Source organism: Podospora anserina, chromosome 1, assembly GCF_000226545.1.
Source record: "Podospora anserina S mat+ genomic DNA chromosome 1, supercontig 5".
Taxonomy (NCBI): Eukaryota; Fungi; Ascomycota; class Sordariomycetes; order Sordariales; family Podosporaceae; genus Podospora; species Podospora anserina.
In genome coordinates this window covers 123,284-143,756 of record NW_001914829.1, presented here as the reverse complement: position 1 = coordinate 143,756, position 20,473 = coordinate 123,284, and the positions used below count along the sequence as shown (strand labels likewise).

The window sequence follows — 20,473 nt, the reverse complement described above, 5'->3', positions numbered from 1 at the left end:
TCAGTACCCAACACTACCGGGCATCTTTCCCAGAGAATGAGAGGTGAACTGCTTCTTCGGGGGGAGGTGGTTGTGGCAGAAAAGCTTCTCCCCGCTACGAATGAGACAGCCGCTCTTGGATGCGTCAATCATGGTGGTAGCCGGGTCGGCCTCTTCGTTGTCGGCCTTCTGGCAGCATTCGATGTTCCTGACCCACCGGTTGTTGACCACGTCGTGGATCGAGGTGCGCTGGTCCGGGTTTGGGTTGAGCATCTGGAGGAGAACTCTTCGGAGGGCGGGGGGTCTGACGCCAAAGTCGAACGCCTTGACTTTGGGATAGTCCATCTCGGTGATGGCCGGGTTTTCGGCGTCCTTGTGTGATGCGTTCCACTGCGTCCACCCACGGACAAGCTCGTTGAAATTCTTGTTGGCGGCGGAGTTATCGCCTTCCTGCGCCTTCTGCCAGATGGCACCACCAAAAACCAAATGAAGCATGACCACGGCCGAACTCCACACGTCCACGGCACGAGGGTCATAATCACCCTCCTTCTTCAGCACCTCAGGTGCCAAGTAAGGCATGCTGCCGCAGATGCCGGGCGCGCAGCGACGTATTTCGCCCATGTTCTTGCCGCACTGGCCTCCAGATTCTCTAAGTCCGGGGTGCGAGCCGCAAAAGACCTCAGAAACGCCGAAGTCTGCAATCTTGAGAGCGCTGTCGCTGGTGATGAGGAGGTTCTCGAGCTTGATGTCTCGGTGCGCGATGCCGTTGGAGTGGAGATAGTGCACACCCCGAACGAGCTGTTTGAAGAGACACAAACGGTCCTTCTCCTTGTCGTCGCCCTTGAGGTAACCCTCCTTCACCAGCCCGTACAGATCTCCTTCCGAGCAAAACTCCATGACGTGGTTCCAACGGCCGTGGTCGATGCAGAGTCGAAATGTCGTGACCACGTTGGGGTGGTTCAGACTCTTGGATAAGGTGTACTCGGATTTGATCTTCTTCTCGTACTCCTCCACCGTCTCCAGGCGCGATTTGCGGCGGAATTCTTTAACCGCAACGAGTTCGGCGGGGCATCCCTTCCTGGCCATCGTCTTGACCTTGCCGTGACCGCCCTTGCCGACCGACTTTGCATGGCGGCCGAGCAGCTTGTTCTCGTACTCAAATTCCGACTGCAGCTCGACCACGTCGACCACGAAATCATCAGGCAAGCTCACGCTCATGCGGCGAGCCTTGAGGCCGGTGCCGGTTTCCGCGGGCATTTCCCAGATCTGCCTTTCGATCTTCTCAACGTTGACCGGGCCGTGTGGCGTGGAGGCAACGAGGACCTTCTCCTGATTGGTGTAATCAAAACTGCTCGCGCGACGTCTGAGTTGCAGTTCAGCATTGTTCGGAACATGCGGGCGGGAGCGCAAAAAGTTGGTCGAAGCACGTGGCTTCTTTTTGACAAACTCGTCGGAGCTGGGCACGGTTGGCGTCGACGCCTGCTCCTTGCTCCGGATAGCCATCTCAACAGGCGATCCCGGCGAGGGCGGAGTGTTGGAGCGAGTAGTAGCCGAACTCCTGTTCATGGACCACCTTCGAACTGGCACCTTTCGTCCGCTCTCGTGCACCGGGTGCTCCGAGTATCCGACACCACTGACGGCGTCAGACTTGTCCGGATGCGTGACACGTTTGAGAAAGCTCGACATGTTGCGACGAAGAGACGAGCTGCTGAAAGTGGGCCGCCTGGTGTGAGGGTGTGCGGCGGGATCCTGGTCGGCCGAGGAGGCGGCGGCGGTGGGCGGCGGCGGCGTTGCTGGCTCAGCAGCACGAGGTGTTGTTTGGGTGTTGGAAATAACGGACGAGGAAGAGCTCTTGGGGGGTGCTCTCGGCGGGGTATCACCGTCAGTATTCAGCACCAGGGGCGGCTTGGAGCCGGGCGTGGTGCCGGCCCGCACGGCTGGAAAGGAGGCGACGCTTTGGTCGGCCTGTTCCTGGGCCACGTCCGGATGGATTTCGTGAGTGGCAAGCGTTTGAAAATCCTGAGACTGACGGCCACTCACGGGAGTGACGGGTTCGTTGGCGACCTCGCTGTCGGTCTCATCACCCTCTTCCAGAATGGGATCTGTAAGCTCGGTGGGATATTGGCGTGGCGATGATGAGTAGCTGGACCTGTCGGAATTGGGACGCACAGAGGACGGGTCTGGAGAGAGAAAAGTTGAGCAGAATGTTCGGTTGACGACAAGGCTTTCTTGACTAAGGTGAGGGAGAGGAAGGGAAGGTGAAGAAGCAGAAGCAGAAGCAGAAGCAGAAGTGGCAGAACAAGGGGGGAGCCGTTGGTAGCTTAAATCAAAGAGGGTGAAGATACCTAATGAGGACGTCTGCGTAGCCGCAGCAGTCAGCGCTGAGATGGTCGCCATTGTGACCGATTATGTAGTGCGATAAAAAGCGCAACGGGAGCAGACGAGCGGCACGCAAAAAGCCAGCCGGCTTGTCTGGCCGCCACTTAGCGTGCGATTGAACGCAACCACAGCGGGGTGGACGGACGGGCTGCACAGGGCACGAGGGGTTCTGAGTAGCCAGAGAGCCGGAAATCCAGCTTCAACCATGTATAGTGTAAGGTACACCACTGGCTTATCTGGGGGACCACCAAACCACCACTCTCGGCGTAACCGATCGATCCTATATGCCTGAAGGGTATTCTTGCTGGAACGGCCAGAAAGACGCCTGTCTGGTTCTGGGTGCTTCGAGCTGCAGGTAGGGGCTCACACACCACCTTTTTCCTCTGCTTGGAAAAGGACCCTCTTGTTTTTTTTTTCTTCTTCTCGCGTTATTAATCAGCCAACTGGGAACTCAGCGATGGCGGCTCACTGCTGCGGTTTTTTTGGCGGACGCTTGCGGGAGCAAAGGCGCTCACAAGAAGGTTCACCGGCAAAACCGTGGTGTATATATGTGCAGGGCCGCGCAAGTCGACCACGAAGCAATCTTTTCTGTCTGTCTGGTCGTTCCCTGCCAAGCCTGTCTCAATGAGCACGGCGAGATTTGTGTAGCCCTGTGTAGCTTGTAGCAGGGCGTGGCGCTGTGGTCCAAGTCTCCAAAACGGCCGAGATCTACACGTTTAAATACCGGTGGTCTCTCGCGCTTCTTGGCGGTCGATTCGCATGGGAAGGTGTTGTGTTGTTCGGCCAGGAATGGAGAGAGAGAGAGAGAGAGAGAGAGAGAGAGAGAGAGAGAGAGAGAGAGAAAGACAGAGAGAGCAAGAGAGAAGAAGGTTGATGTGCCCGTGGGCCAGAAACTATAACGACATCGCGGGATGGGTCGGCTTCGAAAGGGGAAAAGATTCGAAAAACGAGTTTTTGGCTCAAGAAGACAAGACGGTTTGGTAATGTATGGGACGGATGGACAGCTGCGGGCAACAGGATCCCGGGGGGGTCGCTCTTGAGGGTTTTTGGGCGATCGGGGTGGTGGGGGTGAGTGTTAGCGCTAGCGCACGTTCGTTTAGGTGGTCCAGGGTGGCTGTATGGAACCCGCTGGGGACCATGGGGACTGGGGTGCTTTGCTTAACCACAGCGGGGTCCCCCTCCATTCCGCTCAACACATAACCGCAGGTTGGATAATTTCGAGCTGGAAGCCCTCAACCCCAGCCAGAGCGGACTCGGAGACGCAACCTTACCTTTCAGGTTGCTCTGTGTGTGTCCCGTCTCTCATCTCTCATGCTCACTAGGTACATGGTATGCTACGGGCACACTGTAGCTCAATCCAATGCGGCCGAAGACGTCTTTGCTCACACAATCAAAATATTCAAAATGCAACCGCAACTCGAAGAGAGGTTGTAGCGAGTAACCTCGCGGCGGTATCTGACTGAGTTGGGAAGCGGCCTGAATCGTAGGCGGCTGTACAGTGTACCTACCTCCTCGGCCGCTCTGAGATTGCAGACGCAAAGGGGGTCCACAGACCTCACCACCAGTGATTTCGCTGATATGCTTCCCCCGATGCACTCCGCACGCCTGCGTGTTGCAATTAGAACGGTGGAATCATCAAACAAGTGTTGGAGGGGGGGGGCGGGGTGTGAGCAAGTGACACCAGAAAAGCTCCTCGCCGTGAGGGCTACTTGTGAGCGTCCAATGGGCTGCCGGGCAACAGGCCTGCACTGTTGGAACGAAGGTTGCATTGAAGCAATGCCATGAAACCTCAAAAACCTCAAAAACCTCAACGTTGTTGCCAGCCCAAGCCCGGTGATGCTGCAGTCATTCTCTCGTGCCCTCGCCCAAGCGCCCAGGTTGTAGGAAGTGCTCTCGACAGAGAGCGGCAAAGCATCTTCCTGACCGCCGGCTTATAACCTCACATGGCCTGAACCGTTTGGGCAGCTGAGTCCTAGCCTGTTCTGAGCCGCCATGAGGTCGAGAAAGTCATGCCCTGATTGTTCGTACTCAACATCATCACACAAATCTCTTGGCTGTCTCTTGCAATCGTTTCGTTTCTTCAAAGTTTTCAAATCATCTCAACTTACACCAGAACGGCCTTAGGGGAGTCCCCTGCCCGTGACAACAGGCACGACATCAGCGGCTGGAACCTGCGCACGTACCGGGCACAAAAGACTCCGCTGGTGGCATGGAGGCTCCACCCCCACCAGGCGCCGAGAGGCCGAGGATGAGGAATTGTTGCGGGGAGAGGGGGGGGGGGGGGGGGGGTGTGTGGTGGTGGATGGCGGGGCACATTTGTTACCTTGTTCGTCTGTTCCGCTTCTCGTGGCTTTTCTAGAAATCGCAGACGGAGAGACGGGATGGGATAGCTTCACTTGTTGGCCCAAGTATCTATCTTGATTTCTCGCTTTGTGCCATCTCTTTTATTAGAGGAACCCCCCTCTCTTGGAGCATGTCGGAGCAGTCGGCTTTGAAACCTACCCTATCGTATACACTGCGCCAAGGACTCGAGGAATTACCAAGCCCTCCTCCTAAATATGCCGCAATATCATCTGCGAGTCGGCTTTTGTTGTGAGCGTTCCATGTTGTTGATCGCAGATCGAACTGCACTATACCCGGAGGAAAGCAGGGTGGCGGTTTTGCCAGCGCGATGGCTGCATCGGGACTGTCATCTTGGCGGGGTCTCTGAACTGCGTTTACAAACGCAATCGATGATCTCGGCTCTTTTTCTCTTTCTTACCTTTTCTTGTGGCTCCTCAAGGCCTCACCTTGTACATGTCGTTAGTTGATATCAGACACACTGAGCGTGATTAGCAATGGGTACGCGTATTTTGGGCAGCCAGAAAGCACGTTTGCATGTTTCAAATGCCAGCCATTTTCAGCTTTGAGACTCCAACCTCGAGAACCAAAGCAACGGATGGATGCCCTTTTCCCAATTGAGCGAATCCCTGCCGAGGACTTGAGACCTCTGCAAGGCCGACTTGCGTCATCGTCTGGTGGTGTGCCCGTTGTTCAGCAGAACTGCAGCGAGAATAACCTCACTCCTAACGGGAAAGGGGGGAGGCTACCCCGCTTACCCTGCCCTTGTGCGGCCGGGCTAGTGGGCACCAAGGCAAGGCTGGTGGTGGTGGTGTCCTCTTCTCGAGTCTCTTCAAGAACAGCTTTCATCAACAACCGACAACATCCCAGTGCATCCCGACGACCTGCCGAAGGCTGATCTCGGTCGGGATTACATGTTGATCAGAAGAAACAGAGCGGGAATCTTGCGGCGGCATTGCATCATTTGCTGCAGTTGGAAACTTGTTATCGCTCCTTCAAGAACACAAAGTGACCAAAAGAAAACGGACAGGGTTGCAATCAATGGATTTGGGGGCGTCATTGTCTTGTGTCATGGCACTGAATGTGGATTGTCTTTATTCTCAGGGCAAGTCAGCACGCGACATTTGGCACTCTCCGCCGCCGCCAGCAGGTCCCACAAGGCCGGCCGTGAGAATAAAGTTCAGCCTCCTCTTTCAGCAAACCCGTCACACGGAAAACGGCAGGTTCAAGTTCAGAAACAGACGGGTTACATTGTGCAGCCTCTCTCAGCCCGTCAGGAATCTAGATTCTCACTCAAGCTGGCCAGTGAGTTGCCGGTTGATCGATTGATGGGAGGGGGGGGGGCCGCTTTATCGTCGTACAGTGGGCCCCGGTTATCCGAATTCAGGTCTCACCTTGTCGTGTGTTGCTTACTTAAGATATCCAGCTTCCTGGGACATCTTCCAACGACCGCTGTGGTCTCTCTGCTCGTGGGGCGTGACGCAAGGAATAATTGATGGAACAAAAGCGTGGTAGGCAACGACACAAACTATCGGGCATTCTGGTACGCAACCCGGCGGCGACCTGGCCTTCTTATGGCATGTCAGGTACTCAAGCGCAACGAGCCGTTGCCAAGGGCTCGGCGTTCGTCACCGCGTGCTCTCCGAGCGGCCCTCCCCTTCGGCATCCGTTTCCGCCAGTTACTTTTTCAAACACGCTTCACCGGCCGGACGCACAAGCCATCCCGGACCTTACCTTGACACCACATCCATTCCAATGGAGCGCAGAACTGGTCAACCAAACTCCAGCTACGCAATTCTGCCCAAAACGGAAAGCCCGTCACCAAAGAAAATCGTCGTTCGATTTTCCGAGGGCGAGTGGAGCCTGTTATCGCTTCCCCCACGTTCCTTCTCCATGATTTCCCATCGACTGGCTCGCTTGTGATGCACTGCATCTGCAGCATTCCCAAAACGACGTCAATTGCAACAGACACTTTCTGCCGCCCACCAACCACACCTGCCGCCCCGTGCAGTTTGTAGCAAAATGCTATTACCATATAATTGCTAAATGCGGACCTCTTTTCCCTGTCAGAAGGGGAGCGGCTTGGCAGCCACACACTCGCACACTTCAGCAGCCATGGGAAGAAACATCTCCGGCCCCGTCAGCCAACAGTCCATCGCCGAAACGCCCATCACGCCGTCCATGAAATCTGCCGCGTGGTAGGAGAGCGGAAGAGACCGGGTACGGATAATCAGCATCATAACTTCACTCTTCTCCCGGTCCAGCCAGCAGATCGATGTTCCGCAGGGTCGCGGTGGTCCAGCGACACAAGGCGGCACATCGACCGGCTTGGATAGGTCGAGATAACTCCCAAGCTCGTCAGACTGTCTTGGCGTTTCGATCTCCCGTCTGGGCATTGCTTTCTTGCGCCTCGTCTGTCTCGGTTTGAGTCGATATGCTCGATCGTGCTGCAAAGGGGCAAGCCTTCACCGATCCTTGGACGCTCACCGGCGCGTCACTCTGCTCGCTCTTTCGCGTCGGCCTGTCCCAAGCCCAAGGCCTGACAGACACCCTTGCAAGGCGATGCCGAGAAAGGCTTGTTCATTCCCCTCCCCTCCATTGCTTTTGTTTCCCCGCTCTTCAAACGACGTCGGGTTCGATATCGACCAGGATTGGGACATCAAAGGCAGTCGAGGCTTGCCGCTCAGGACTGGTCGACTGAAAAACACCAATGGGCTGTTGCCAATTGAGAAGCAGTATTCTCAAGACCTCGTCAGAGCCCGCATGATTCACACGGCAACGGATGCGTCCTGCTGTGTCCGCGATAGTATGCTTCGTGGCTTGAGTCTTTTTTCCCCGCGCTCAGGGTGTACAAAGGCCTTCCTGATCAGCCATCCGTTCCCCAAGTACGACCCAAAACATGGCAGATGTGAATGATGGGGAGAGGGGGTGTGGGCACGGAAGGAGAAGAGGAGGTGTTCCGTCCTCTTGGATGGGAGGAGCCGTGTGGATGCCGCTCTGGTGCGTGAACTCGTCTCCAGAACGAACTCACCCCTCTGCGTCTTGGGCAATGGAGAACAAGTGACGGACGGGAGACCATCTTGGATTCCAAGTTCCCTCGTGCTCGTGGGAGCCTGCCCTTTTCAAACCTCTGTATGCCCTCCCAGTGCCCCTGACATGGAACCTGCCCCGTCTGGGCGGTCTGATTGGCTCTACCATGCAATAGGGTAGAGGGAACCAAGCGTTCCACGACGGCCTTTGGCACTCTGAACTTTCCCAACATGGCAACGAACATGGTCTGATATCAGCAAGTTGAAGTTCAGCCAGCATGACCAGCACATCATGATAGACATGGAAAATCCCGCACGCAATGTGTGTTTGCATGTTGTTTGGGACAGGGCTAACCGCCATCCACCTCTCCTATCTGGTTCGTCTCGGGATTGGGCTGACCCAGGCGTCAAGTGCCAGATGTACTGGATACTTTGCTGTAGTTAGCTGCCAACTAGTCGCATCATTTGACCGCTAGCCAGCTTTTTTGCTCCCTCTGCCACGACCAAGCCAACGCCAGCAAACACCAGGGCATTCGTAAGCTTTCACATTCGTCTGTTGCGGAACTTATCGAGGAGTTCGGTACCTGCAGCCGAACAAGGACGCCGTGAACCACTTGGCATCGGTATTCCGTCGCTTGGCAAGGAAGCCAAGACGGTCAACCCAGGACCCCTTTTTTTCTTGACATTTACATATGATCTTGGGATATCGAGATGGGATGCTGACACAGCTTCGGACCAAGCCCAAAAAGACCGGTAGCCCAGGTGCTCGGATCCTCGAGGAACAACATCGCGGGACGGATGGCACACCCCATCATATTTTCGCCGACCCGGAGGCCGGCTGACGTAGCGAGCAGGTTTGCACAGCTGGAAGCCAACCCCAACAACCCCCCCCCCCCGCCCCCGAGGACCCCAAAGAACGCCCTGCCGCCCCAAGCACGCCCGATGAGTGGCCGGAGGTGGTGATGACGCGAGGTGACCCCGACAAGCTTCCGACCATCTGCTTGGTGGTCCCCAAGACAGGATGCTAAGCTTTTGTCGGAAAAGTCGTGCGCCCCCCTCTGGCCTTGGGCTCCTTTTGTTATTCCCGCCGTGCCGTCTTTGCCGGGTCCGCTGACCGGCGGCACCATTCAGCTGCTGCTGCTGCGCTACGTGGAAGCGTCTGAAATCGCCGTCCTTTCTGTCGCGTTGTGGGAAAAGCGAACCACCATAGAAGCCGCGATTCACAATTCTTTCGGTTTCTTGGTTCTTTTTTTTGGGGGGGGGGGGGTGGAGGTTTCATACGTACTTTTGTGATTTGATCACGACTGGTGGAAGCTTGTGTTATCTGAATTTGCCAAACAAGCAAGTTGACAAAGAGGGTCATCAAGACTTCTTGGGTTGCATCTTTTTCACTCAACCTACCAGCCAAGAAGAGACATTTACCCTTACTATTCCCATTGCCATCTTTGGGAGAAACTCCTTGTGATGCTGGTTTTCCACATCGTAGAGCCTAGTGTCTCATACCCATCAGATATCCACACACACACACACACACACACACACACACACACACACACACACAAGTTTTATCATTTCATCCGCCGCCGCTCTTTACCGCGCGATCCCGTCCGAACCGCCCGAACGAGCGAGCGACGGGAGCGAGTCCTTGGCCCTCCTCCCCCCCTCCTTCCGGGTGCGGGTCTGAGTGGATCCCACAACACGGCAGATGCAAAAACCACGGACCAGGGTAAGACCCGGGACCCCGACTCCCCGAAGTTGCGATGGATGATGATGATGATGGTGATGATGATGATGGGAATGGGGTGATGAATGTTCAGCCTACCACCGAAGCCGGGAATGGTGATGTTGTTGTTCAAGGTGGAGTGTGGTGGGGGCTGCACACACGGGACCGGGGGGGGGAAACCGGTGTCCGGTTATTTTGTTTTATGTATAGCTAGCCGTCTTTTGTTCGGTCTCTACAGTACGTAAAAAATAAAAAATAAATGAATAAATAAATAAAAAATAAAAAACCATAAAATGGAAAAAAAAAATAAAAAAAAAATAACACAAAAACTACATAAAAAAATAAAATAAAAAAAATCATAAAAAATGAAAATTTAATCAAGAATAATGAAACAAAATAAAATAAAATGAAATAAAAAAATTAAATAAATAAAAAATTAAATAAAAAATTAAATAAAAAATTAAATAAAAAATTAAATAAAAAATTAAATAAAAAATTAAATAAAAAATTAAATAAAAAATTAAATAAAAAATTAAATAAAAAATTAAATAAAAAAAGAAGGCCGATTAGTCACGATGGAGGATTGCAGATCTGTGAAAGGATTTTGTTTTTACGTACAATTCCAACCCACTGTAGGCAAAGGTCGGTATGTTAGGGGGGGGGGCATATATGCATGTGAGTTTGTACATGGCAGGTGCGTGGACGTTCAGAGACAGGTGATGGGTTTCCCGGGTTTCTGGGAAGTTCTGGAAGGGGGTTTTGAAGGATATAAAATGGCCCTATCAAGGTTGAGATATGCAGCACGTGTCAGGTTAGATTTGAGGAAGCCTCAGCGGGATAAGTAAGCAAGTGTTGGTGGTTTTGTGTTCCCCCCCCCCCCCCCCACGCAAGGTTTGATTGTTGATGTCGATGGTAGACAGAAGAACAGCTGTCCAAAACACCTTGACACATTGCATGGCGAGGCAGGAAAGGGGGGAACAAGGAGTGTCGAGTATCACGCGACCACGTTTCATGGTTTGATCTCCAGTCATTCTGGGTGAGTTTGGCCCCTGTCTTCTTTTTTGGGGGGGACGGGGGGGGGGTTGCGTGTTGGCAAGAAAAGCCAACGAGGTTGGATAAGAGCAGATGCCGGTGGGAAGAAGAGGCGCTATCCTGGGAACAAGTCCTGGTTTTCTCCACCTGGGGGGCTTGGGAGGGAGAGTCTACCGGACTGACTCGGGAGTTGTGAGGAGAAGTGGGAAAAGCTTTATGAGAAAAGTTTCTGAAGGGAGGAGAACATGACAGGAAAACAGGGAGCTTGGCTCAGTTGGAAGAGCGCAGGTCTCATATGAAAATTGTCAGATTTGATGACAAGGAGAAATATGATCTGGTTGCATAACATCAGAGTTATCCTGAGGTCGTGAGTTCGAGCCTCACAGTTCCCAATGGTTTGGTTCCCTGGTCCGAGGGGAGTGTTTGTTTATCTTTTCTTTTTTGTCTCTGTTGGTGTTGTTTAGTTAGTTAGTTACTAGCTACATCTCTTCTTCTGGGTGGCTACCTTGTGGTGTTTGTTATGGAAGGATGTGTTCCCTTCAAAGAACATAACATTGCTTCCGTTACATTGCTTCCATTACATTGCTTCCATTACATTTGAGCACTGCTCTTACCCCTTTTCCTTCTAGGGTTTACCAAAAAAGGCGCTGCTCTTTTCTCGGGGTCAGACTCAAAAATATTCTGCTGTACAACACAAGTGTCGGCCTGGGCCTGTTCGCAGACTATTTCCTGGTTTTTTTCGATCAAGAATGAAGAAGACCCCAGTCTCGAGACGTGGTCACCGGTTAAGAGTCTTTAATGCAGGTATAACGATCACTGCATATGTAGTCAGCGATTCTCCCAACACCTTGCCTGCTCCTGAGACTTAAGATACTGAGACAGCATTGTTATGTGGTCATAGCTGTACTCCTCAGAACTTGGAAAAAGTACCTATGTATTGCCTTGGAAGTGATATATGTTTGCTCGAACTCAGAACCCCTGAACAAATGCCATACTGCCAATCAGCTCATGAGCCATTCTATGTTCCACCTACATACACAAGAACTCTCAAGACTACCCTTGAGTACCTTTCGAGTACTATTGCCGCTTTACACGAGAACAGCTCACAGCTACCCAGCTATCTGAAGCCTCGCCGAAGCTGCGAACAGCAAATCATCGCCGCTGCTGACGAGGTGATAGCATAGGTACTGAACGACTCGGCCTCTGTGATAGACCGCACAGACGTAAGCTACCAAGTTTTGTGTCCCACCCAATACAGAATACAGGACCAAATCAAGACGAACCAGAGGATTGTTCTGCTTCAAGCCCTGTTATTGACCGCGTATGTGATCCACGCGTCAAAAGCATCGCCCCTGAAACATGAGCCTATCTACACAGAATAGCTTGACAGAGCCACGATGGTTTCTCTACCCCGACAGCACTTAAAGTACCTACCTTGTCATTCTTATCTGGAATACCTATGACTGATACAGACTTCCCATCTCAACCCAAAGACTCACATTTCACACTGCCTTGTCCTCTGAGTAACCCAACCCCTCTGAAAATGACAAACACAAGAAAAAAGAGCCCGCCAAGACGGCACTCGGTATTTTCATCTTTTTTCACAGCAGATTTGCCAAGTGTTACACCTGCAATCTTTCTACGAGAGAAGACCGAACAGCGGCGCGGTGAGCCTCTTGGCAGGTGATACACCTGGGATGAGGACTGTTGAGCAACAGGGAGTCTCTTGGCAGGTGGTACACTCGCGTTCGGGGTGACTATTGTTTTAATAGATCCATGCTGGGTCATACCGTCATACTGTCATACCTTCCAAGTTCTCGTAGAACCCTCCTGTCGGTTTTGTTATCTACAGTCTTGCTAGCGGTGGGTGAGTATGAACGAAAGCCTTTTGCGCAAGCTCTCTTCTCACCTCCTCAGACGGGCAGGTATCACCACCCTTGGCAAGACACTCCTTCTAGAGAGCCCGAGAGTCACCTTTGCCAAGAGGTTTTGCTAGGCTCGGTCTGCAGTTAGGCATGTAAGAATCATATAAAAAAACAGATACCTCTCTCTACTTTATCTTTTGTTGTCTGCACGGCGTGAGAGCACAGCATGGTCAGCACTTGGCCCTTATGCCACCACCCGTCGCATCAGCTATCCGTATCCTCCAGCGGTAAAGCCATCGTAGATGAAGTCGTGCAAGGCAAACCTTCCAGAAGCTCTGTCCAGGTGATTCCATGCAGCAGTGCCCTTCGCGACAGACTGATTTTTCTCTTCTTGCCTTGTACCTATGTCGGGACACGCTAAGCAATCGTGGAAGTGTCGACCACGAATCAATGGCGTGCTCCAAGTTGGCTGACTGGGGGGTTCTTTGGGTGATGTGAGAGAATGAGGGAAAGAGACATGGAAAATGTGACTGGGGCCGAAGGAATCGAAATCAGGAGAACTCGATAGCAAAAAGTCTGAGAGTAAGAATAGCTGTGTTTGCGCCACTGTGCTCAATGCGCGCAGATCAGCAGATGGTTGATCGGTCATCACCACGCTTCTTGAAGCTTGAACTTGCAGGTGAGCTTTGCCGGCCTAGACTTGTGAACGAGGGAAGAAGACAAGGTTACTTTGCTTGACAGTGATGAAAGCTGGACTGGCCATCGTCCAAATGGTTGACTGTTTGGTGCAACAATTGCCTTGTTCTGACGGATGACAGCCGTGACACTGTAGCACCTCACCGCCAACCCTTCACGTGCTGGCCGTTTGCCCCATGACTGAGAAAGACATTGAGCATAAAGCCACCGCATTTAGAGCAAGGTGGCGAGAAGCGGCAGGCAAGGAGGTTTTGTGTCCGAGCACCGCAAGACCTAGAACGCCTTGTCTTGTGGCCCGTCCCAGCGCGAACGACTCAGAGCTCGACGGGGAGCTAGGCAGGCGCACCGGCGGTGAGCACCCTTATGACTTGTCCGAAACAGCTGGCCGAGCTGGTTGCTATCTGTTATTGCAGGTATCGGATCGTCTCTCCTGAACCGAAACAAGCACGGCGCACCATGTCGGCATGCACTTGACATGCCGCCCTTTCTCGCCAGTCACTTTTCAGCTCAGCAAGAAGAAGCAACCACGGGGAGGTGAGATGTGAGTCCGGAGAAGTAGTTTGCCGAGTGCTTCCATGACGGCCCGAAGAGCTTGTTTGTTTCTTGCTCTGGGTGGTCATGATGGTGTGGCCAGAAGACTTGATCGGCTTTGAGTCTCAGTTCTGCTTCGTGATACTATCAAACATCATTGGTGAGTGGTCTTTACTTGACAAAGCCAGCGATGCGGTTGGGCGAGGCAGAGTGAAATGTTTCGTCACATACCAAGTCGGTTTGAGTTCAAGTTTTTTTTTCTCCCTTGCTTGCGTTGCTTCTTCTGACAGCTATCCACCAACAGGAAGGCTATCCGCTGTCTCGGCGGAAAAAGAAACCGGCATGGCGATCCTGCCGCCCTCTATCAGCCCCTCCATCCCACTCACCATATTGATGATGATAAATGGAGGGAGACGTCCGGTCGTCCAGAGTGTGAGGGAATCACCTTTCTCCAGAGCGGTTGTGTCTTCTATCACTCGTCCTTCCAACAAACACTCATTTATGGGTCAGTTGCTGGTCATAATTCTCGTCGCCTTACCGCCTTATACCACCGCCCTTCAAACAGCCCCTCAACACCGCTCTCCTTCCAGAGCGACTCTGAGACCGACTTTGCCCTGAATATCGAGTGTAAGGAGTACCCCGCGTTAGACCGTCAACACTTTTTCTCTCGCTCAATAACCCAAACACACTTCTCTCGCTCAACAACCCAAACACTTCTCTCGCTCAGCAGACTCTACACCTCTCTCGAATCTCTCGAACGCTCACCACTCACTCAGGCACCCTGAACCATACCACACCAGGTCACAGGATAATCTTCCATCATGTGCGAGTACAAGCAGGTATGCCCTCAAAATCTTTGTTCTCCTTCTCCCAGTCTTGCTTGGCTCTCGTATGGTTTTTTCTCGCCCTTCTGGCTGTTGTTCTGTCGTCCCATTCCAGTCGCGGCCGCTTGTTTTGTTATGTTTTTGTTTTCTTGTGGATGTTGACCTCCTCCCATCACACTGTTATCATGCTCGTCATGCTTTGTCGTTTTGTTGTATCTTGTCCCTCTGCTGTACCGTATTCCTCGTCTTCGCTTCCGGGCAGGTCTCCATCTCTGTCCTGTCCGGTCCGTTTGCTTGTGCTGTTTCTCGTTCCACAATCTTCCTGCCCCCCTCCTCCTCGCGTGTTGAACCAAGCGCTCGTGAACGCCCCCACGGCCCATGTGCTAACGCTGATCAGAGAGAGTACCTCGCCTGCGGCCACCTGCGCTGGCTCGCGACCAAGTATTGCGAAAAGTTCAAGCACTATGGCAAAATTGCCAGGTGTGAGCCCAAGATTATGGAGTTTGAGGAGTCGTGAGTGTTTTCGCTCTCCCCCTTGCTTGTCCCTCGATATGCTTGGTCGACTGATTCTGCTGTATAGTCCCAAAATCTGTGGCAACTGCCTCACCAAGGACAACCCGCCGCACCTGAACCTCATGTTGGATCCTAACTCGCCCATGGGGCGCTATTTCTCCCGCCCTTGAGGCGGTTGGCTTCGGGCGGGCTCTGGATGGTTGCGTGGGAATAATAATCTGGGCTTCTTCTTTTCTGATCAGAATGCCTCTCGCTGTCTGCTTTCGATGCCTATTTCGAGTCTGACAGTGCTTTTGTGCTTGTTTTGAGATCTCGTGGCTGGTCTTGGAAGGCTCATGTTTGATGGCCCGACGTCTAATTGTACTGTGTTGAACACCTGCATGTCGGATATCAGCTTCCCCAACATCCGTACCTAGTGTGCCAAGTTCTGTTCTCCTGCTTGCGATCCCCCTCGATGCCCCGATGTCTCCAGTCAGAGAGTGTCTCTAGCATATCTCGATTTGTCCCTTGTGTTTTCCTTGCAGCGGTTTTTGGGAGACCAATGTCCAGTGACTCCCTCGCCTTCTGTCCTGTTTCCGTGTCCACATTCATTTGCAGTTCTTCCTCCATCCGTAGCCAGACAACCCACAGCATCTACATGTTCTCCTTCGGAGAGAGCATGCGGTGGCGCAGCCGTAGTCCGCAGCATGTGGTTGGTCCTCTCCAGACAAGAAGCATTCTGTGCAAGCCCTCCCTCCCTCCCTCCCTCCCTGCAGGCCCGACCGACTCCTGCATCAATCCGACTACCGGCATTTTTGCGCGCTTTTTCTTTTCTTCTGCCAAAGCAAGCAAGCCAACATCAGCCAAGTCCAAACCGGTGGCGGGCTGAGCTCGGTTGATTTATCAACTTGATAAACTGGATAACGATCAACACCTGCGTGGCACCTGCGTGGCACCTGCGTGGCACCTGCGTGGCACCTGCGTGGCACCTGCTCGGTAGCAGCAAACAAACACTCCGGTCCGGGTTCCGGCCTTAGGCTGACAGTTTCCCCAGGGTCCTGGACTGACAGTTTCCCTAGGGGTCCTAGACCCTGATGTAAAAAGGGACCCTTCCGCAGCTTCCGCTTCCATTCTCATCGTCGGGGGCAAAGACCCCAAAAACGCACGGCATCTTTTTGGTTGATGCAACCCCATTTTTGGTTCCCCTCACCCACAAACAATCACCCACAAACAATCACCCACAAACAATCACCCACAAACAATCACCCACAAACAATCACCCACAACACGCACACACGCCATCTCGATTTCTCAAGCTGCCCAAAATGCGGAGAAAACACGAGGGGGGGGGGGAAGGGGAGGGGGAGGGCCAATTGACGGTCTGCGAGTCGTGGGAGTGAGTCTGCTCATAAACTCTCCTCGTGACCATGAATTTATCGAAAAGGTGCATCCAACCCCCGCAACGACAGAACAGAGAAAAGATGCACTACATGGATTGGGACCTGCTGTGCCCAATCAGATCCGGCAAAGATGGCATTTTGAGCGTGTGATTGGCCAGATCATCCCACTGGGCGTCCGCGGGCCGCTCCCCGCATCAGACCCCGGCCGTACCAGGGGTCTTTTTCTCTTTCGGGAGTTTTGCTTGCGCTAGCACGATCTCGGGGGAACTAGGGTTTTGATGATAGAGAAACGATGTTCTTTTGTTTCTATTTGGAAATGTTTTGATTTGCTTCAGATGTCTTGTTTAGGTGTTTGATAGGTCGGCTTCGGACCGAAAACCAGGCCTTTGACAGAGCAACATCGGGTTTAAAACAAAGTAGGGCAGCCAATGAAGCCTCCCGAAGCCGGATTGGGGGTTGCAGCTGTCAGGAACGGCTGCAAAGGCAAAAAAAAGTGTCGGTAGACCCTTGCTGACTGCCGGGGCGGTTTGTACCGAGGAGTTTAGTTGTGTGGTGCCAACACATCCACAGCAGCTTCTTCCCTCCCAAAGCCCCCGGTTGACTCTACAGTGGAAGAGTCAGAGAGACTCTCTATCCGACATCAGTCTGCCAGGTCCGATGGCGGGTGATGCTCTGCTTTGACCTTTGTAGATGGGAAGCGTTTCCACTATTTGCCTTGTTTGTTCAGCAGACAAAAAGGCGGTATCCTTTTGGAACTGGCCCAACTGCCGCCCGTCCCCACTAAGCCACCGCCAAGTGTCAAGGATGGCCGGGCAGAGTCCGGCGAATTTGTGTACCGCCGGCCGGCCGGTCTTTGGGCAGATAGATGCTGTTCTGTTGTTGTTCAAAAAGAGTAGCATCCGAGATAGAAAATGAATATACATATACTTGTACGAAACACAACGACAAACCAAAAACTGGAAGGCCGCGCTCGTGGTTTCGCTTGGGCCAACCGGCTGATGGGCCGTGGGGGGGAGGGGGAGGGGAAATATGCTGAGGGTTCTGTGTTGCAGTGCCGCTCCCCGCTGAATGGGAATGCGACCCGCAGATGCCGCCGGGAGGGCCCACTTTTCTGGTCGCGTGTTTCGTCACAACCCTCTCAGCTGGTTGCTGGCAGACAAGGAGTGCTCCCCCCCCAAGCAGCTGAACAAGGCTGCCTACCCTGCCACGTCCCTTCTTCAAAACTCCATGCCCCCGTGCCGCAAACATTCCCATCCTTCTGCTGGCCCCCTGACACTCTTCTCCTTCTCTGTCCCTTGACGGTCCCAGCCGTTTCCGCCCAGCTGTTTCGACCACCTGCTGTTCTCTTCGACAACACACCAAACCAACAAGCCCAAACCCACATCTTAGTCGTCCAAGTATCCAGCTTCTCGGGCCTCGTGGCACGCTCGTCCCTTCGACCGGAACCTTATGCCCCAGTTGCACCAAAGCACATGCCGACTTGTCGCAGTCGCAACTCCACTCCTGCCAACCACGCCGCGCCCGCTGCCAACAGGTCACAAAAGTCGAGCAGCCGCAGCAAATCATCTGAGGACCCAAAACGGCCCTTAGCCCAGTTCATAGTCGAAAAGGTGTACACAACCGTCCGAACCTAGATCGTGGGATGACATCAACCCCAGAGTAGAAAGAGCCGCGAGCCCCCTTGCCAATTCTGGACCCTTTGGTGGCTATCCATTGCGCCTTTTTTATTTTTTATTTTATTTTTTTTAATCTTCACCAACCCGTCAACTGCCTGCGAACCTACGAAAAAAAAAAAAAAAAAGAGAAGAAAGAAAACCCGAATCTGGATAGCAACCATGGCCACTTTGGCAACAAAACTTCCCTCGGATGCCTTTTGGCCCTCTGGCGCCGTGGAATCCGATGTGCGCCAGTCTTTTCCCACCACCCTCTCCAGCGATACCTCTTCCACCATCATATCGCCCTTGACCCTGCCTCGAGGTGCTGCCGGTTACTTCGACCAGAGGATACACGGCTACCCAAAAGCACACGTCTATTCACCGCTGTCGCCAGGTGTTCGAGGTCCTGGTCCACACCCGCAGTCGTTCCTGTCACCGCACATCTTGAACGACCAGTACCGATCCAGCAGCGTCCCACCACAGGCGCGACAGAGCACAGCATCGCCAGCTGGCCAAGAAAACAACTCCCGGTCCAGCCAGGATTCCACCGGCGGCTCCATCCATGGACTGAGCTTTAACGGCCCCGGTGGCCACCCGCGCTCCCTTTCAGATTCCAACAGCAGCGCCTCTCAAGCCTCCATGATTCGACGACTCCTCACCCAGAACGGACGGATACGAGAGGCTTGGGAAGCTGAGCGAAAGTATATGGAGGCCAACCGCGAACGCGCAGAGGAGGTCTACAAGGAGGAGCGCGCATTGATGGAGGAGGAGCGCGCCGAGTGGGAAACTGAGAGGGCGCTCCTCCTCAAGCAAATCGAACACCTGCAGAATCAGCTTTTGGGCGGTGCTGGCAACATGCTCTCGCCACGGAACGGCAACGTCCTGTCGGACCAAGGCTCTTTCTCGTCAGTGAGTGGCTTGCGTGGAGGCGCGGCTTGGGAAGCATCACCAGAGAGCATGAAGAGCTCCCACTCGTCTCGAAGCAACGGTCCCGCTGCCCCCAAGAACCTTGCAGTTTTCCACACGGCAAGCTTGGGTGGATCGCCAGGCCCGGCACTGAAGCACAGCTCTCTTCCCCAGCTCCGAACGGCATCGAATGTTCTGGAACCCCTCCCCGAGAGAATTTCCATTGGACATATCCCAAGCTCCGGCCTTTCGCCCATCTCAGCCACAGCATCCGAAACCGACGGCAGCACCCCTGTGCCGGTTGTCGACATCCAGGAGATCATCCCAGAGCTGGAGGGAATTTCGCTCAAGGCGCCTGCCATTCAGAAGCCCACCTTCACAGATGGTCCATCGGTCGAAGGTTCGAATGCGTCTAGCCGGTCTTCTTCCCCACAAAACTCATCAGACGAAGCCAAAGCACCACGCGCGGCCAAGGTTGAGACGTTGCAGGTCTTGGCGGCCCATGAGTCGGCCCGTCTGACGATGCACGCCGGCCACACCCCCAGTCACTCCCTGTCGCTTCTGACCACTGTCGCATCATCCGGGGCTGCGACCGCTACAAGCAGCGGCGAAAGCACGCCGACCATTCAGCAGGGCGACGGTGCGTTCGGCCAGGCTGAAGCCGCGGTGCAGGTGGAACAGCAGGCTATCGAGATCGCACAGCAGCTCACCGATGCCGACTCGGCGGATGACCACCCCGAGCAGGTTTATGAGCCCAGCGAGGGTGACGTCCGTCTAAAAGGCCCGTTGATGGTGCGCAACATGCCTGCCCACGACGAGATATTTTTTCGCAGATTGTCCGACAAGCTGGAGGAGGTAGCTCAGGACCGCGAGGCTTCCCTGCCGGCTGTGCTCAAGGATGCCGACTCGTCCGAGGAGGCCGAGGCCCAGGCCGACGCCTCCGTGTCTGAGACATCCGAGGCCTCTAGCACCACCGAGAAGGACAACAGCAGCACCAAGAGCGGTGACGACGAAGAGGACTTTGAGATCCCGCTCAAGATCAAGAAGAGCAACAATTTTGGAGCCCCGTTTGGGTCGTCTCGGTGGTAGATACCCCTTTTTTCTTCTCTTTTTTTTTCTTTTTTTTTCTTCTCTGCCCGCCACCCTGACGATCCGAAAGTGTGTGTGTTTACGATTTCTATGATTCATCACTGTACCTATTTTAATACGGGGTTCTTTTTTCTTGTGTCTTTTGTGCAACACGTCCCCCCACTGTTCCAAACATTTATTTCTTCCACTTTCGAAGCGGGAACGGGCTGGTGATGGTGGGCACACACAAAAACGAAGAAGCATCATATATACATCAGCTGCATGCAAGACATTGGGGGAAAGCATCAATCACATAGATTTTTTTGTTGGGGTCGGGAGAAGTCAAGAGATACACACATAAAAGATACGGCAGCATGCGCGCATTGGCATTGGGGGGAAAAGGCCTCTCTGTCATGGGAATTAGGGATGGGCCATCATGGGAGCAAGGTCGGGAATATAGCATGTTAGCATAAAGGAGTTGTTGATCACAACTCTTGTTTCAGGAGGATGTCTGTGATGGAATTTGTATATAAGCATTGTTTTTTTTTTTCTGT

At 53.4% G+C, this 20,473-nt stretch overlaps 4 protein-coding genes across 4 annotated transcripts, besides 1 other annotated feature; 3 read left to right on the top strand and 1 right to left on the bottom strand.

Annotated features, from left to right (window-relative positions):
- Positions 1 to 2,376, bottom strand: PODANS_1_20760 (uncharacterized protein; the record flags this gene model as incomplete). The annotated part of the gene is made up of 1 exon (XM_001902997.1): positions 1 to 2,376. One exon carries the CDS (start codon positions 2,374 to 2,376, stop codon positions 1 to 3), a length of 2,376 nt encoding a protein of 791 aa, XP_001903032.1.
- A 6,815-nt stretch (positions 2,377 to 9,191) lies between these two features.
- PODANS_1_20750 (uncharacterized protein) lies at positions 9,192 to 9,533 on the top strand (the record flags this gene model as incomplete). Its single annotated transcript, XM_001902996.1, has 1 exon — positions 9,192 to 9,533. The coding sequence occupies one exon, from the start codon at positions 9,192 to 9,194 to the stop codon at positions 9,531 to 9,533; it is 342 nt and encodes a 113-aa protein (XP_001903031.1).
- A 1,208-nt stretch (positions 9,534 to 10,741) lies between these two features.
- Positions 10,742 to 10,874, top strand: a tRNA (tRNA-Met).
- Positions 10,875 to 14,395: 3,521 nt separating this feature from the next.
- On the top strand, positions 14,396 to 15,081 carry PODANS_1_20740 (uncharacterized protein; the record flags this gene model as incomplete). The annotated part of the gene is made up of 3 exons (XM_001902995.1): positions 14,396 to 14,413; positions 14,796 to 14,911; positions 14,979 to 15,081. 3 exons carry the CDS (start codon positions 14,396 to 14,398, stop codon positions 15,079 to 15,081), a joined length of 237 nt encoding a protein of 78 aa, XP_001903030.1.
- Positions 15,082 to 18,125: 3,044 nt separating this feature from the next.
- On the top strand, positions 18,126 to 19,940 carry PODANS_1_20730 (uncharacterized protein; the record flags this gene model as incomplete). Its single annotated transcript, XM_001902994.1, has 1 exon — positions 18,126 to 19,940. The coding sequence occupies one exon, from the start codon at positions 18,126 to 18,128 to the stop codon at positions 19,938 to 19,940; it is 1,815 nt and encodes a 604-aa protein (XP_001903029.1).
- Between the last annotated feature and the right edge of the window lie 533 nt (positions 19,941 to 20,473).